Source organism: Rhinoraja longicauda, chromosome 5, assembly GCF_053455715.1.
Source record: "Rhinoraja longicauda isolate Sanriku21f chromosome 5, sRhiLon1.1, whole genome shotgun sequence".
Taxonomy (NCBI): domain Eukaryota; kingdom Metazoa; phylum Chordata; class Chondrichthyes; order Rajiformes; family Arhynchobatidae; genus Rhinoraja; species Rhinoraja longicauda.
The window spans coordinates 77,192,094-77,209,255 of record NC_135957.1 but is presented as its reverse complement, the minus strand read 5'-3'; the positions used below and the strand labels follow the sequence as shown (position 1 = coordinate 77,209,255).

General features: G+C 42.3%; 1 protein-coding gene across 2 annotated transcripts in view; it reads right to left on the bottom strand.

Moving 5' to 3' along the window:
- phip (PHIP subunit of CUL4-Ring ligase complex) overlaps positions 1–488 on the bottom strand; it is a 205,731-nt gene extending 205,243 nt beyond the window's left edge. For both annotated transcript variants that reach the window (XM_078399830.1, XM_078399831.1), the window contains exons 1-3: positions 344–488; positions 183–241; positions 69–98 (exon numbers count right to left, since the gene is read on the bottom strand). In XM_078399830.1, coding sequence (XP_078255956.1) covers positions 69–98; positions 183–241; positions 344–383 — 129 coding nt within the window. In that variant the 5' untranslated portion in view covers positions 384–488. The remainder of the gene's footprint in view (positions 1–68; positions 99–182; positions 242–343) is intronic.
- Positions 489–17,162: the final 16,674 nt, after the last annotated feature.

Genomic DNA, 17,162 nt, shown 5'->3' with positions numbered 1-17,162 from the left:
GATGCAGTTTTAAAATCAGAAGCATAAGTCCTCTGCAGAGTTAGAATGCGAGCTGAATGTAGCCTTACCTGCTTCGCCTCCACTTCGCGTATCAGGACCTGAAAGAGCACATAAAAGCCGTTTATTGTACAGAAAAATCAGCCACAAAACGTTAGCGAATTCCAAAATGTAGATTTACTCACCTCGGTCGCCTCCTGACAGGGTCCGGATGCCAAAAATCTGGCTATTAGGAAGTACAATTCTATTAAAATAATAAGACAGTGTTCAATCATCAGAAGCCTGATGGTGGATGTAAATTTAGAAATAACCCACATAATCCTTCCTGTTTCATGTGTTTACTCACCAGATTCCAATTCATAGATTTGTTTAATATCAGCAGGCATGTTTGGGGGTGATTTTTTAGTGTTAAACGGTGAGGGAACCGATGTAATCAGCTAGTCTGTGCGTGAGTGTTTACTCTCAGGAAGACTCGCCTCCATTCACCAACATAGAGAGAGAGGTGCGAGCGCCTCCACCAGAGCGGCTCCTTCCGCAACAAAAACAGAGTCCATCCTCCCCCCCAAGCAGCGTCACATTAAAACCCCCCACGCCAATTTAATAAAAAATCAAGAACTTGCAAATGTTACATTTTGCATTGAGTTTTGCATTTTGCATTGAATCCCTGGCTTGCGTTGGAAGTGGAAGGGATGCAAGGTTGGGGGATGTTTTTTGTGTGTGTGTGTGTGTGTGGTGGTTGTCGATTTTTTTTTTGTGAGCTTGTGCCGGCGGATGGATCTGACGCATGGTTTCGAGGGTTTGGGTGGGTGAGGTGACATTACGCAGAGTATCAGGAATGAACGCAGCTACAATGTAGCGAGCGAGCGAAGGAAGGGGAAGGAAATGTAGCGAGAGAGGGACAGACGGATTCCCCCGGCCCGGAGCGCGAGCCCGAGCCCGAGCCCGGCTGCCCTGCCTCGCCTTGCCTACCCTCCCGACCCATTTGCACATCCATATCCCTTGATAGCAATCAATTATCACATGCAATTTGTTAAAAACATAACCCCCCCACCACCATCCCGCACAAAAAAAAGAAAATACACGTCAGAATCCGTTTTGGGCCATAACAAACCGAAAGTTGCAAATGAAGACGCTGGCGAGGGGGAAGAAAAGAGAAAAATATATATGTATATATATTTTGTTGTTGTTGGACATTACAGGAATTTAATGGTCTCGCAACAAAACATTCCTACGGTTCGAGCAGGCCTTTTTTTTCAGAACTGCCTCGTACTGGTAACTGAAGCGACCGATTTATTACAGTAAAAGCCAGTTTTCTGGGTCGACGAAGGCGTAAATGTTGCTTCCAGTCGTGCAAGTGAAATATATAATTGCTAATCGTGCCTTAATTTTCTTTCTGTGTTTATGAGCGATTTGGATATAATCGCGTGTATTGGCTTTTGGTTTCAAATGTATTTTTTGTGAAGCCATGTGGAAGACCTTTTTAGTTGTGAGCCCGTGCCTGGCTTGTTCTAGTTGTACATCGTATACAAATAGTGTGCAATTTTATAATGGAATTATTCTAAAGTACCTTAAACTGTCATTAGTTTATTTGACCTTTAATTCTGTGTGATAAGATGGGAATTAAAGTACATTTAGGCCGACTTACTCGTTATTATGAAATGATATGATTGTTGTATATATTTTTTAAACGTACATATATATATAATTTCTGTAGTAAAATTAAATTATAATTGATATAACGAATATCGATATTTAGATTGTAGTGGTTACTCGGATAAATTATTTCCTGAGGTACATGAATTTTGAAGAAAACTATGTTACACTATCTGTCCATTGCTTCCCCTGCAACTGTTTTAATGGTCAGATTACAGAAGTATTAATATAAATGAACTATATTGATATATTAAACCACCATGAGAATTGTACACTATTATGGTAAAATATATGTTTGGCTTTACAGTTGTTTCCTGACACAATAATTTATTTATTCCAGTCGCTGTGGGCATGTTTAATGGCCTAAAAATATGATGAATATTTTTCTATAATGGGCTTTTATATTGTTACTGTCGTCAACAATATTACCAAAACAAATTTAGTAAGAGCTGGTCAACTTGTAACAGCACTGGAAGTAAAATAATGTGGAGCATTTCTACCATTGTAAGAATTATTGTCCACTGTAAACGGTTGCAGAGAGAGGGAAAGAAGTCCCAGTTAAAAGTTAGCCTTTTTCACGAAAGAAGACCATTACGCACAAATTAAATTACATAAGTATCCTTATTATGCTGTAGTTTGTTCCCTGATACATTAGCCAGGTATGAAAAAAATAGCAAAAATGTATCAAATTATTACATTCTGATGTGTAAAATAACATCTGAAGAATCAATTTCCCCATTGATCTTGCTTGAAATCTTAATTTATATTCGAAGAAATGATTTTTTTTGTAGCAGTATTATTTATTAATAAGCCTGAAAATGCTTAACTTTGGGATTTTTACTATTAAAACATTTATACATGCATTTTGTTCCCTGCTGTTGAAGTTTCACTGCTTTCAGATCCATTCTCAGAGATCAAAATTCCAGAATTAATTTTATTGGTGCCAGGGATATTTTGCCACAGACATGGGTTCATATTAGTAGTTGTGCAGAATTTTTGAATATGTCTGGATTCACAAGGGACACCTTAAGTTGAGGGATTGTTTTTGTAAAACTCATGAACTACTAAGGAACACTGCTTTTTGTACCAAGTGTATCTTTTAATAAATTCTTGTTAGAGGCTTGTAAAAGACGACTTTACTGTTTTGTTTTTCTAGACCAGCATCATGCAATCTAGGCTAAACTCAGCTTGGTTCTATATATTATACATCTGAGTCATGTCAGCAACATTACCTTTTCTTCAGAGGAAGGAAATAATCAGGGCCATGACCTTTCAGATAACGGCCTCTGTCAATTCTTGAAATGTAAGGAAGATTCATAGAGTGTGGAAACAGGCATTTAGCCCAACTTGTCCACGCCGACCAACATGTCCCATCGACACTAGTCCCACTTACCTGCATTTGGTGGCCCATTTCCCTCTAAACCTGCCCTGTCCATGTACCTGTCTAATTGTTTCTTAATCGTTGTGATCGTCCTTGCCTCAACTACCTCCTTCATCAGCTCACTCCATACACCCACCTTCAGTCTGAAGAAGGGTCTCGACCCAAAACGTCACCCATTCCTTCTCTCCTGAGATGCTGCCTGGCCTGCTGTGTTACTCCAGCATTTTGTGAATAAATACCTTCGATTTGTACCAGCATCTGCAGTTATTTTCTTATACCCTCTATGTGGAAAAAGTTACCTCTCAGATTCCTATAAAATCTTTTCTCCTTCACCTTAAACCTATGCCCTCTGGTTCTTGATTTGCCTACTCTGGGCAAGAGACTCTTGTGAGTTCAGTCGGTGCCTCTTGTATGTAGCTACCAGTCGTCCACTGTGAAATTTCAGGGCCAACTCAAGGTAAGGATATTTGTTGCAACATAAACTGAAGGTTGAACTCCTGTTTGTAAGATGAGGCAAGTCATTGACCAAGGGAGTTGAAGCAATCACATAGATTACATTTTCATTGGATAATGTTGCATCTGATATCCTGTCAGGGCGGCTATTCATGACGTACATGTCACTACTATATTTTAAACCTGGCCCTGATTCTGTCTTCATTGGCATCCCGGAGTGTTTCAAGAAAATGCATTCAGGAGTAGGAAGCTTGGCAGGTTTTTGCATATTTTATTGCTTAATTCACCCATAGAAACCAGCTGATTGTGCTTTGTCATTGTCTTGACTGAGACCGACATAAGCTAGCAAAATGGACCAGATGTAACTATTTCCTTACATTAGGTGAGATGTCAAAGATATCAGTGACTGAAGCAACGGACTCTGCCCATGGTGTAGGAAAGAACTGCAGATGCTGGTTTAAATCAAAGATAGACACAAAATGCTGGAGTAACTCAGCGGGTCAGGCAGCATCTCTGGAGAGACCGAGTCTGAAGAAGGGTCTCGCCTCAAAAAGTCACCCATTCCCTTCTCTCCACTGATCCTGCCCATGGTGTTCTCCTCGTCAATTGGGAGGATTCAGGAAGCCGTGACATAACATAAACAGTTATGTCCTTATTTTGTAGTACATTAAATCTACCTTCAATCTAGTTCACCGAGTCTTTGCTTAGCTGGCTTTGCATTCCAACGAATGGCAAGCTGAATAGTCTCTTTCGTTTTTTGTTCTGCTATTTTCTGTATGATGTAGTCACAGGATTGAAACTGATGGTGGCATTCAGACTACTCAGTAATTTGAGAAAGCTACAACCAGCAGCCGAGTGAAAAAGGAAATTAAAAATAAACCTTTACATTGGATTACTGAAAAGTTGCTTTTGCCACACTGACCTGCATTTGAAAGAGAACACAGTTTATGCGGTGAGGATCACTGGGAAATCAGTTATTTTTTATGTCACCCTTATTAAGTGTTGGTGAAGTGTACATAAGGTGGTGTGATTACTGTCAAGGTACGGAATAGTTCCTACAGAGCAATGCATAGTTCAGACTATACTTGATTCAATCATTGGGGTTTATTTTTCTTAGACCACTATTTATGGAAGACTGTTAAAGTTTTTCTAAGTATTAAGTTTTGTAATAAAAGGTAACAAGACTTGAGAATAAATTGGGGGAAGGAGGGAAAACATAACCGACTGCAGTTCCATGCATCTCTAATAAATATAAATTTGTACGGCATTATTCAAATCAAAAAAAAAATTTTTCGGAAAATAAATTAGCTGCTGATAGCAGAAGAGATGTCAGATTATAAAATACAGGTAACAAGAGCAGTGTAATGTTTAGGAAGGAACTGCAGATGCTGATTTAAACGGAAGATAGGTGGTAGGTTGTCGTAGGGGGAGTTGTAGACATTGTCATAGGGTTAAAAAAATCTAATGTTTTTCGGCGATCTGCAACGAATTTGGCAGTCGCCTTAAAAGTCGTGGAAGTGGGACAGGCTCTTAAACTGAAGAGTCAAAGGGAAACATTTCCACGTGGTGTTATGTTAATTTGTTATCAGATGTTGGCAGAGGAGCTGATCTGTGTCTGTTCAGATGGTTGGCCTTTGTATAATGTAACCACAAAAAAAGCCAACATAAATGAAAATGATAGTTGTTGTCCTCAACAAACTTTTAAGGTCGAGGATCATTTGCTTCCACTCCAGTCCTGTGGGTGCTGAGGTTGTTGATGAGTATACAACGTCTTACAGTGTATAACTGCAACTTTACCTTCCAACCTCTATACTCAATTGGTCTATCTTGTTGCATTATATTTTGCATGATTACTTGATCATTGTATCCTCCTTTGACTTTGGTTTCCTGTGACAGTGCATGATTATCACAAGAGTTTGTGAGCAGTTTTGGGCCCCATATCCGAGGAAGGAGGTGTTGGCATTGGAGAGGTTCCAGAGAAGGTTTACACGAATGATTCCAGGAATGATTGGGTTAACATATGATGAGCATTTAAAGGCACTGGGCCTGTACTCGCTGGAGTTTAGAAGGATGAAGGGGGATCTCATTGAAACTTACCAAATAGTGAAATGTCTAGATAGTGTGGATGTAGAGAGGATGTTTCCACTAGTGGGAGAGTCTAGGACCAGAGGTCATAGCCTCAGAATAAAAGGATGTTGCTGTAGAAGGGAGATGAGGAGAAATTTCTTTAGTCGGAGGGTAATTGATTGAAAATAACGCTGAAGGTTGAAGAGATGAAGAAATTCTTGAAATATATTAATATGTCATCAGTCCAATAAATAAGTATTGCTGGATCCCATTCCAGTGAGCGCACTCTAAAATGATTGACTGCTACTGCCCAGAAGGATGAGGGCAGCGCACACAGCAACATTACCAATTCTGAATGCTCCGTCTTTTCCTTCATCAGGATGCTCCATAAATCCACCTAGTGATTCAAAAGGGAAGATAGATACTGCTGAACTAGGGTTTGACTTCCCCATCTTCTCCAGGGTAGCGAAGGATATGTGTGGATTGCTGACTGCCGGCATCATCTGGGGGTATATCATTTAAAAGGATGTTTTAAAAATGCTGTTGACTTGCACAATGAGAAACTTTCCACCACATTCTAGATCCTGTGATGTGAGGGGGGAAAAAGGGACACAGAGTGTTGGAGTAACTCAGCAGGTCAGGCAGCATCTTTAAATAGCTTGGATAGGTGATGTTTCGGGTCTGAAGAAGGGTCCATGTTCTCCAGAATTACTGCCTGAACACCCCCCCCCCCCCCCCCCCCCCCGGACTCCAGCACTTTGAGTCCTCCCATGGTATGAACTAGTTTGGTGACGGAGGCTTATTTGGTTTGTGTTTAGAAAGGACAGTCACGTCCTGAAGTAACCAATTAATTTGGGTGTTCTGCGTACTAGTAATACTGCAGCCTAGCACACTGATAAGGATGACAGGCAAAAACATTTCATAAGTGATAGAAGTCAGCCCATCAAGTCTACGCCGCCATTCAATCATGGCTGATCTATCTCTCCCTCCTAACCCCATTCTCCTGCCTTCTCCCCATAACCCTTGACACCCGTACTAATCAAGAATCTGTCAATCTCTGCCTTAAAAATATCCATTGACTTGGCCTCCTCAGCCTTCTGTAGCAAAGAATTCCGCAGATTCACCACCCTCTGACTAAAGAAATTCCTCCTTGTCTCCTTTAGAAAGGCACGTCCTTTTATTCTGAGGCTATGGCTTTAGTCATTAAAGGAAGCTGAGTAGCCTCACAATTATTGTGCATCTAGACATTCCTGGGGACAGAATGCTCATCCAGCAGATGTTTACAGCTGTGGTGGCTCCTTACACATGGCATTCCTCCATCAATGCCAGTCTGCAATTCTGATGGAGGAGCTTTACGCTCCTTGCACCAACATATTTTATTGCAGTAATACGGTGTATGTGATTCAGTTTCAGTATAATGCTATAATTTTGTTCATAAAAATCTTAAGGAAATACAGTGGGATAGCTCCTTTGAATAAAAAACAAGCAAGACCTAGATATTTTTGAGCATACGAGAAACTGCAGAAGCAATTCCTTGTATATCTAAATAACACTGTATCTCTAAATTAAACGGAAGTGCAATACAAAAATTAAAAGGCAAAATATCAATTGTCCTTTATTTATTAGTATTGATCAGTCTATCAGAAATTCCTATGGAACTGATAAATGTGATAAACTCAAAAAACAGAATGTTGTATGCATAATAGCATTCTTGGATGTACCAGGTAACCTGGGTAGGTATGTGGCTAAAATCAGGTATTTTCAAGGTGGTTGAATGTGTAGACTGAATCCTGGTCAAAAATGTGGTGAGCTGTGCGACTGGAGCTGAGGTCTGGAAACATGGTCAGTTGGGTGGCCTGAGCTGACACAATGACATACAATCCATGACACAATGGGTCAACGCAACCCCCTTGTGGGTCCACACAAAGCCAATCTCATAAAGAACAGTAAATAAAGACATACACCGCTGGAGTAACTCAATGGGTCAGGCAGCATCAATGGAGAACACGGATAGGCAACATTTCGGGTCAGGACCTTTCTTCAAGCTGCATCTGCAGTTCCTTGTGTCTTCATAAAGACGTGTGTCAGGCAAGACCACGGTCATTGTCTCAACACTTTACCCAATCTTTCTCACTGCAGTGTGGAATCTCCCTGTCAACAAAGCTGACCTTTGAAAACTAATGGGAACAGTTTAACCGATCATGACTGCAGTCCAGAAGCGAGGTCATCCTTATCCATGGTCGAGTTGCCAAATGCCGATAACTCTTGCATTTGCACATGCTCAAAGGACAAGCTCTAAACCATCATCGGCTTATTCACTAAAGCGTACACGAGAATGAGCCATGCATTCATCACCCGCAAGATATGGACATCTTTCCATATATCTGGAGCAACCTCTTGGCAAAGACAGTTGTCAATGATGACATTCATCATTACTTTCAATGCACGAGTACAGCCTTTGGTTGATTGAGCATAAGGGCATTTGAGGATCAAGAACTCGGGCCTGAACAAAACTCATAGTCCACTGGGCAGCAATAATCCCTGCTCACCTATATGCTTTAAAACTAGACCTTGGCTAGTTACTTAAGCCAACCTAAGACACCAATGCTGTCTCCACAAAAATCACTGGAAGGGTAAGCAAGTTAATATCAGTGACCTCTTCCATTACCCTAGTTAGACTCTTTCAGTTATGTTTGCATGCCCAACGTCAGGGACATGAAGCTGATCCTCTACTCCAAGTTCTAACGTGGGAAGAGATGAAAGGAGGATGTGTTCACCACCTCTATGAAGAAACGCAACATTCCCACTGATTCCTGAGATTCTATAGACTTTGGCTCTCAAAATGGAGAAGCAAGATTCGGGATGGTATTAAAAATCCCAAATGTTTGCAGTAGGAATACACAGAAGCTGATAAGAGTGATGCCACTTCACGAAAACTATCCATCTGCAGTTCTAAAAGATTAGATGCCTCTGTGCTTTACTGTGGCCTGCACTTTGCTTTGAAAATCATGCTTGCAAATGCAACTTTGCAAATATCTTACAAAGCTGCTGCTTTGCGGGAGATGCAATCACACTGGATATCACTGAAACTTTACGAATGCCTTCCCGGAGAATGTTTGAAAATTATATTTGGGAATATCTTATGACAGTTGAGAGGGAAACATAGATCAGTCATGATTGAATGGCAGAGTAGACTTGATGGGCCGAATGGCATAATTCTGCTCTTGTAACTTAAGAACTTGTGAAAGAAATCTACTGACGGTGATTTATTATTTTTTTATTTTTTTTTACTGATGTTTCACTATTCTAATGCTGCAGTAGCATTTTGATTTCAATAGTAAGTGTCTTTATCTAGTTGATCATCCTCAGCTACAAGTGCTGTGAGGAGTTCCTTATTCCAAGTACCTGGAGGTATGGTCCTCTAGTCATGGCTCATTAGGGCACCTTTGATTCTGTCCTTCAGAACATACAATGTGTCATTGTCATTACTCTGCATGTATTTAATCCCCTAAAATCTGTTCCCCTTATGATTTACAACAACAAAATAACCTCGCTTTGTCGGCTTGGTCATTTATTTTTCAGCTGCTGTACATTTGGGGAATAAAATCTCACAAATTACCATGCACAATTTTGAATGTAACTTGTGCTTGCCTGTTGTTTCCATACAGGGTTTGCAGTGGAACTAAGTCGCAACTAAACTGGGTATGAATCCCAAAAGCATGCATCAGTTTGTGCAGGTTTATAGAACATAGAAACATAGAACATGGAGAAACATAGAAAAATAGGTGCAGGAGTAGGCCATTCGGCCCTTCGAGCCAGCACCGCCATTCAATATGATTATGGCCGATCATCTAAAATCAGTACCCCGTTCCTGCTTTCTCCCCCATATCCCTTGATTCGTTTAGCCCTAAGAGCTAACTCTAACTCTCTTGAAAACATGTATGTTTATTGTGTGTGGGCACAGATATTTTTTTTATAGAAAGGAGTGTGCTTCTGAAAAGTTTAACCTTTTTTGTCTACAACATGTCACCATTATGTTCTGTTGTTTGCAAAACACTCAAAGCAGGTTGGAGAAAATTGGAGCTTCACCCTTGTGTACCACAGGCATGGGAATATTCTGCGTTTCCACGGATTTCCGCGTTTTTAAAATCCATTTCCCGTGCTTTTTGCATGATTTCCAGGTTTTTCACTTTGCCAAAATCGCTTTTCCCAACGGAGAAATCGGATCGGAAAAGAAAAAAGAAACTATGTATAGACTTGTAATGAACACTAGGGTTCTGCTAGGGGTTCCGCGAGAAATCCCCCTGCCCTGGAAGTCTCCCCGAAAATGTGGCACCTAGGCTGGGCAAGGCAGCCAATCTCGACCCCATCGGGACTTCCACGGCCGATCGGTGGGTTGAATTTCCCACCTGCAGCCGGGGCTCTGGAACTCCAGCCCAGCTGGAGCCAGCACATCTATCCCCATAGCCGACTTCCTTGGCCGGCTCGATAAACCAGCAAAGTTCTGGAACCAAGAGTGCTAGAAAATCAGTGGTGGAACTGTAATGGGTAAATATTAAATTTAAGTGCAAGATAATATAACTAAATTAATTAAGATGGGGTTAAATATAAAACACAGCAGAAAAGCCAATTACCACCTTTTGGGGCTGATTATCAATTAATGTGCGAATTTACTTAAATGTTATTAGTATACAGTGACATATTCACATTATTTTGTAATGCCCGTTTTTACTTAGAAATGCACTAAAAGAGGCTTGAAACTAGTAATTGTGTGTTTAAATGGATATTCGATTTCCTGATGGGCAGGCCCAAGGTGGTGAGAATTGGCAGCCACACCTCTTCCTCACTGATCCTCAACACAGGCACATAACAGGGCTGTGTGCTCAGTCCTCTCCTGTACTCCCTGTTCACGCACGACTCTACTGCTAAGCACAGCTCAAACAGCATCCTAAAGTTTGCTGACGACACGACCATCTTGGGCCTCATCACAGACAACAGTGAGACGGCCTACAGAGAGGAGGTAAAGGCACCAAACAGCTGGTGCCAGGAAAATAACCTCTCTCTCAATGTCAGCAAAACTAAAGAGATGATGGTGGACTACAGGAGACAGTGGGGGGAGTGGGCACCTCCCCATCCACATCGGTGATGCTGAGGTTGAAAGGGTCAGCAGCTTTAAGTTCCTCGGTGTGCACATCACTGAGGACCTTTCCTGGACACTGCACGCGGACACAATAACAAAGAAGGCCCACCAGCGGCTCTTTTCCCTGAGAAGACGGAGGAAGTTTGGCATTAACGCCAGCATCCTCACAAACTTCTACAGATGCACCATCGAGAGCCTGCTGACGGGCTGCATTACAGTCTGGTACGGGAACTGTTCTGCCCACAGCCACAAATCACTACAGAGAGTGGTGAAGACGGCACAGCACATCACTGGCAACTGTCTCCCGGCCATTCAGGACATTTTCTACCGGTGGTGCCTGCGGAAGGCACGCAGCATCATCAAGGACCACAGCCACCCAGCACGCAGGCTGTTCTCCTTGTTACCGTCAGGCAGACGATACTGGAGTATGGCTGCACGTACCACCAGACTTAAGAACAGTTTCTACCATCAGGCCATCAGGCTTCTGAACTCATAAATGCATTTCAAATCATATATGTTGATTATTTTTAAGATTGTCTTTTTACCTATTTTTAATATTGTCTTTTTACCTTACTAATGTCATTTTTAAAAATCTTATTTATCCTTCCAATATTACTGCTGAGGTGACCCGTTGTCTTGTCAAATACATTTCATTGTACCGTTGACCCTGTGCCAACCTACATATGACGAATAAAATGTATTATTATTATTATTATTATAAATTTTACAATTTTTTAATGCCCGCAACCGCTCGGCTGTCTTCCTCTTTTTTTAACCTCACTCACATGCCTGGTACCGTCAAAGCATAACTCTCTTTTAAGCATGGATACTTCGGCAATGAAATCATCACATGATACAGAACCGAAAATGCGCTTGGCCCATCACATCAGCACCGGCCATTTTGTTGAGCCATCCAATTTTATGGATTTCTGTGTAGACAATAGACAATAGACAATAGGTGCAGGAGTAGGCCATTCAGCCCTTCGAGCCAGCACCGCCATTCAATGCGATCATGGCTGATCACTCTCAATCAGTACCCCGTTCCTGCCTTCTCCCCATACCCCCTCACTCCGCTATCCTTAAGAGCTCTATCCAGCTCTCTCTTGAAAGCATCCAACGAACTGGCGTCCACTGCCTTCTGAGGCAGAGAATTCCACACCTTCACCACTCTCTGACTGAAAACGTTCTTCCTCATCTCCGTTCTAAATGGCCTACCCCTTATTCTTAAACTGTGGCCCCTTGTTCTGGACTCCCCCAACATTGGGAACATGTTTCCTGCCTCTAATGTGTCCAATCCCCTAATTATCTTATATGTTTCAATAAGATCCCCCCTCATCCTTCTAAATTCCAGTGTATACAAGCCCAATCGCTCCAGCCTTTCAACATGTGTAGAGTTGGTCTTGGCATCATCATCATCGACAGGAATATTGTGGGCTGAAGGGCCTGTTCTTGTGCTGTACTATTCTATGTTCTAATCTCTCTCCCATCTACTTTTTACTTACACTCCTGATTTTAGTTTTTATCCAAATTTCTTTCTGAACCCCACCGTTGAATCTCCTTCTGCCACCCTTTTCTGTCATTGCATTTCAGACTACAACAATTTGCCATGTGGTATTAAAATAAATGCTTAAAGATCATACATACATAGATACATACATACATATATGGAGTTAGAATTCTAAGTTGAAGTGTACAAATGTGCAGTCACAAACCCCACACTAGAATGCAAAAAGAAACTTAGATTTGTACGGTGGCCGGCATAATCTCAAAGTTCCAAAGGATTTCATATCCAACAAACTAATTTTAAAATGTTATCACTGAAGTCTTTTTTTTAGTCCGGAGATACAGCGCAGAAACAGGCTTTTCAGCGCACCAAGCATATGCATTCAAGAGAGAGCTAGATAGAGCTCTTAAGGATAGCAGAGTCAGGGGGTATGGGGAGAAGGCAGGAACGGGGTACTGATTGAGAATGATCAGCCATGATCACATTGAATGGTGGTGCTGGCTCGAAGGGCCGAATGGCCTCTTCCTGCACCTATTGTCAATTGTCTATTATGTGGACCAGCGATCCCCATACACGAGCACTATCCCCCACACACACTAGGGACAATTTACAACTTTTACCAGAGCCAATTAACCTACAAACCTGTACGTCTTTGGAGTGTGGGAGGAAACCGGAGCACCCGGAGATAACCCATGCGGTCATAGAATTGGAAAATATTAGAAAGCTAATGGGTTTTAAACAAGTAGGAGTACGTAAAGGAAGGCAGGAGGAACAAAGGGAAGATTTGTGATGAGATGGAAGAGTAAGAGTGATTCAGTGAGAAGAGGATTGTAGTATCAAGGTCAAAGCGAATGCTGTTCCTTTCCTGTTTGCTCCTATATATAAATAATCCAACTAACATTTTAGGATGGCGCCATCAGCAATGGCTGCCTCGCCAACAGTCTGTCTGTCCTTTCTTCTGTTTTTGTTATTTTAAGTATGTGTTAAAAGTATGTTTTAGTGTTCCTTGGTTTGTTTTATACGGGGGAGGTGGGGAATTGGGGGAAACTTTTTTTCAATCTCTTACCTCAAGGGACATGCGATTTTTTTTCTTTTCTTTTCTTTTTTTTCTGTATCGTATCTCCGTCCCCACTGCGGCCTAACATCGAGGAGTTGGTGGCCTTTCCTGGAGACCGGCCCGGCGCTTCATGCCGCGGGCGCGGTGCGGACTTTAACATCGCGGAGCTTGCGATCCTTTGTCAGGGATCGACTGTGGAGAGGTCCAAACGCGGGACCCGTGGACTTTAACACCGTGAAGCCCGCGGTCTCCGGTAAGAAGAGGGCGACTCGGGAGCTCCATGCCACGGAGAGTTTTCAACCGTCCCGACGTGGGAGTTTCGATCATCCCGACGTGAGGGCTTCGGGCCCTCAGCTGCGGCGACTGCGGACGGTTCAACAGCCCCGACCGCAGATGAACAAAGAGGAAGGTGATTGAACTTCATTAATTTCCATCACAGTGAGGAATGTGGAATCCGTTGTGGTGGATGTTTATGTTAAATTTTATTTTATGTGGCTGTGTGTCTTGTTGCTTTTCACAGTATGGCTGTATGGTAACTCATAGAAACATAGAAAATAGGTGCAGGAGGAGGCCATTTGGCCCTTCAAGCCAGCAACGCCATTCATTGTGATCATGGCTAATCATCCATAATCAGTAACCCGTGCCTGCCTTCTCCCCATATCCCTTGATTCCACTAGCCCCCAGAGCTCTATCTAACTCTCTTTTAAACTCATCCAATGAATTGGCCTCCACTGCCTTCCGTGGCAGAGAATTCCCCAAATTCACAACTCTCTGGGTGAAAAAGTTTTCTTCTCACCTCAGTTTTAAATGGCCTCCCCTTTATTCTTAGACTGTGTCCCCTGGTTCTGGACTCCCCCAACAATGGGAACATTTTTCCTGCATCTAGCTTGTCTAGTCCTTTTATAATTTTATACATCTCTATAAGATCCCCTCTCATTCTTCTAAACTCCAGTGAATACAAGCCTAGTCTTTCCAATCTTTCCTCATATGACAGTCCCTCCATCCCAGGGATTAACTTTGTGAACCTAGGCCGCACTGCCTCAATAGCAAGGACGTCCTTCCTCAAATTAGGAGACTAAAACTGCACACAATACTCCAGATGTGGTCTCACCAGGACCCTATACAACTGCAGAAGGACTTTGCTCCTGTACTCAAATCCTCTCGTTATGAAGGCCAACGCCATTAGCCATAGTAGGCATATTTTATGGATGTGTAGCAATGGTCGAGGGTGTTTGGTTCAGTTTAGTTTGGACATTAAGCTTTTTCCACTATTCTATTAGATTATGGATGATCAATGGTCGCGGGGATGATCACTTGTCGGCACAGTGGACTGAAGGGCCCGTTTCCACCCTGTATGTCTAAAATCTAAAAAGTCTAAAAGATCAGTACTGCAACTCCTGTAGTCTGGTTCACCAGCCTGATGGTTACTGGGATGAAACGGACCTTGGAGGTCTCGGGCTCCTCTACCTTCTTGCCGACGGTGGCAATGAGGTGAGAGCGTGACCTGGGTGGTGTGCATGTTTCTGGGCCTGGTGGAGGTCTCACCAGTTCTTCCAGATATTGCACTTGCTGCTTATGTAAGCCATGGGGTCGAGACCTCTGCTCCATTGGTGTCAGGCGATCACAACATCGCAAATTAATTGAAAAGGTCCAGCAGATGATTGGTACAGCCCTGATGTGCGCTGCTTTACTTAACGTAAACAGATTAAAACAGTATCTAATACTGTATTCAGTTCTTGGCAAAATGTCACCATACTCCAGCACCATCTTTAAAATTATATCCTTTTTGTAAACTTAGAAGGGTTTCCTCACTGTCACATACCAGCCTCTGAATCTTCATGGGTTGGTTTGGGAACAGCTCTATCCAAGACAGCAAAAAAATTGCAGAGAGCTGTGGACGCAGCCCAGATCATCATACAAACCAACCTCTCTTCCATTGACTCCATCTCAGCAAGGCCACCAGCGTAATCAAGGACCAGGCTCACCCTGATCATTCCCTCTTCTCCCATCAGGCAAAAGGTATAGAAGTGTGAAAACGCACACTTCCAGATTCAGGGACAGTTTCTTCCCAGCTGTTATCAGGCAACTAAACAATCCTATCACTAACTGGAGAGCAGTCCCGACCTCCCATTGCCTGTCCCACTGAGTTACTCCGGCTTTTTGTGTCTATGTCCCATTTATTTTATTGGAGATCATTAAACTATCTTTAATCGGACTTTATCTTGCTCGAAATGTTGTGCCCTTTATCCTGTATCCGTACACTGTGATGAGCTTGATTGTAATCATGTATAGTCTTTTCGCTGACTGGCTAGCATGCAACAAAAAGCTTTTCACTCAACCTCGGTACTACATGTGACAATAATAAATTAAACTAAACTATTCCAATAGACAATAGGTGCAGGAGGAGGCCATTTGGCCCTTTGAGTCAGCACCGCCATTCAATGTAATCATGGCTGATCATTCTCAATCAGTACCCCGTTCCTGCCTTCTCCCCATACCCCCTGACTCCGCTATCTTTAAGAGCTCTGTCTAGCTCTCTCTTGAATGCATTCAGAGAATTGGCCTCCACTGCCTTCTGAGGCAGAGAATTCCACAGATTCACAACTCTCTGACTGAAAACGTTTTTCCTCATCTCCATTCTAAATGGCCTACCCCTTATTCTTAAACTGTGGCCCCTTGTTCTGGACTCCCCCAACATTGGGAACATGTTTCCTGCCTCTAACGTGTCCAACCCCTTAATAATCTTATACGTTTCGACAAGATCCCCTCTCATCCTTCTAAATTCCAGCGTATACAAGCCTAGTCGCTCCAGTCTTTCAACATATGATAGTCCCGCCATTCCGGGAATTAACCTAGTAAACCTACGCTGCACGCCCTCAATAGCAAGAATATCCTTCCTCAAATTTGGAGACCAAAACTGCACACAGTACTCCAGGTGCGGTCTCACTAGGGCCCTCTCTCACATGGCTCCATCTGCTCATCCTTGCCCCCCCCCCCCCCCCTCCACACCATAAATAAATAACTGGTACAACCTATTGCATACCAGTTTGTGTCTCATCCTTTCCTCACTTTGTACACTGGCTATCTTCCCTCTACACTCTATCCTACACAGGGTCTCGACCTGAAACTTCCACCTATTCCTTTGCCTCCATGGCTGCTGGTTAGACCCATTTAGGTCATCTAGCATGTTTTTTTTTGCTTCAGATCCAATGTGCCATGTTTCCATATGACCTTTAATAATTTTTCTTCTTGAAGAGTCCAGGATTTTGTCAAAAACGTTGTGAGCATCAGTGTTGACTGCTTCAACTGCATTGTCTTTATTGGCCATCATTATTCCGTCATAAGATTCATTTGCTAGTTGGACATAGATGTCCCTTCAAAATGTGCGCTGATTGTCTTTGATTAATAGTTGCCTTGATAATGCTGATCCTCAGAATGGATTCCAACAATTTTCTCACCATTCCAGTTAAGTTCAATGGGCTGTTATTACAAATTTTTTTTCTCTTTTAAACAAAATGATGTTAACAGTCCTCCAATTCTCTGCAACTATTTCTACAGAAAGAGAGGGTTTAAAAAAATCTAGTCAGAACCTTTCTATTTCCTCCATTGTTCTTTTATGAGCCTGGTGTCAATTTTATACAAACCTGGCAATTTATTCATTTTCAAAGTCGATAATTCTTTCATACTTCCTCCTTTTATTATCCTTATCTCATCCAATATTTCTCGCACATTCCCTAACTACAAAAATGAGGACAAGTTAGCACCCGTCCCCAATCCCCTTTTATGAAGATTCTCCCGAAATATTAAAAAGAACATTATCCACATCCTCTTCTTCCAAGCATTGTCTCCTTTAGTGCCATCTTCCTGCTGCCAAGATGGCACCCAGCCCAGGCGGCTATTTGCGTGCTAG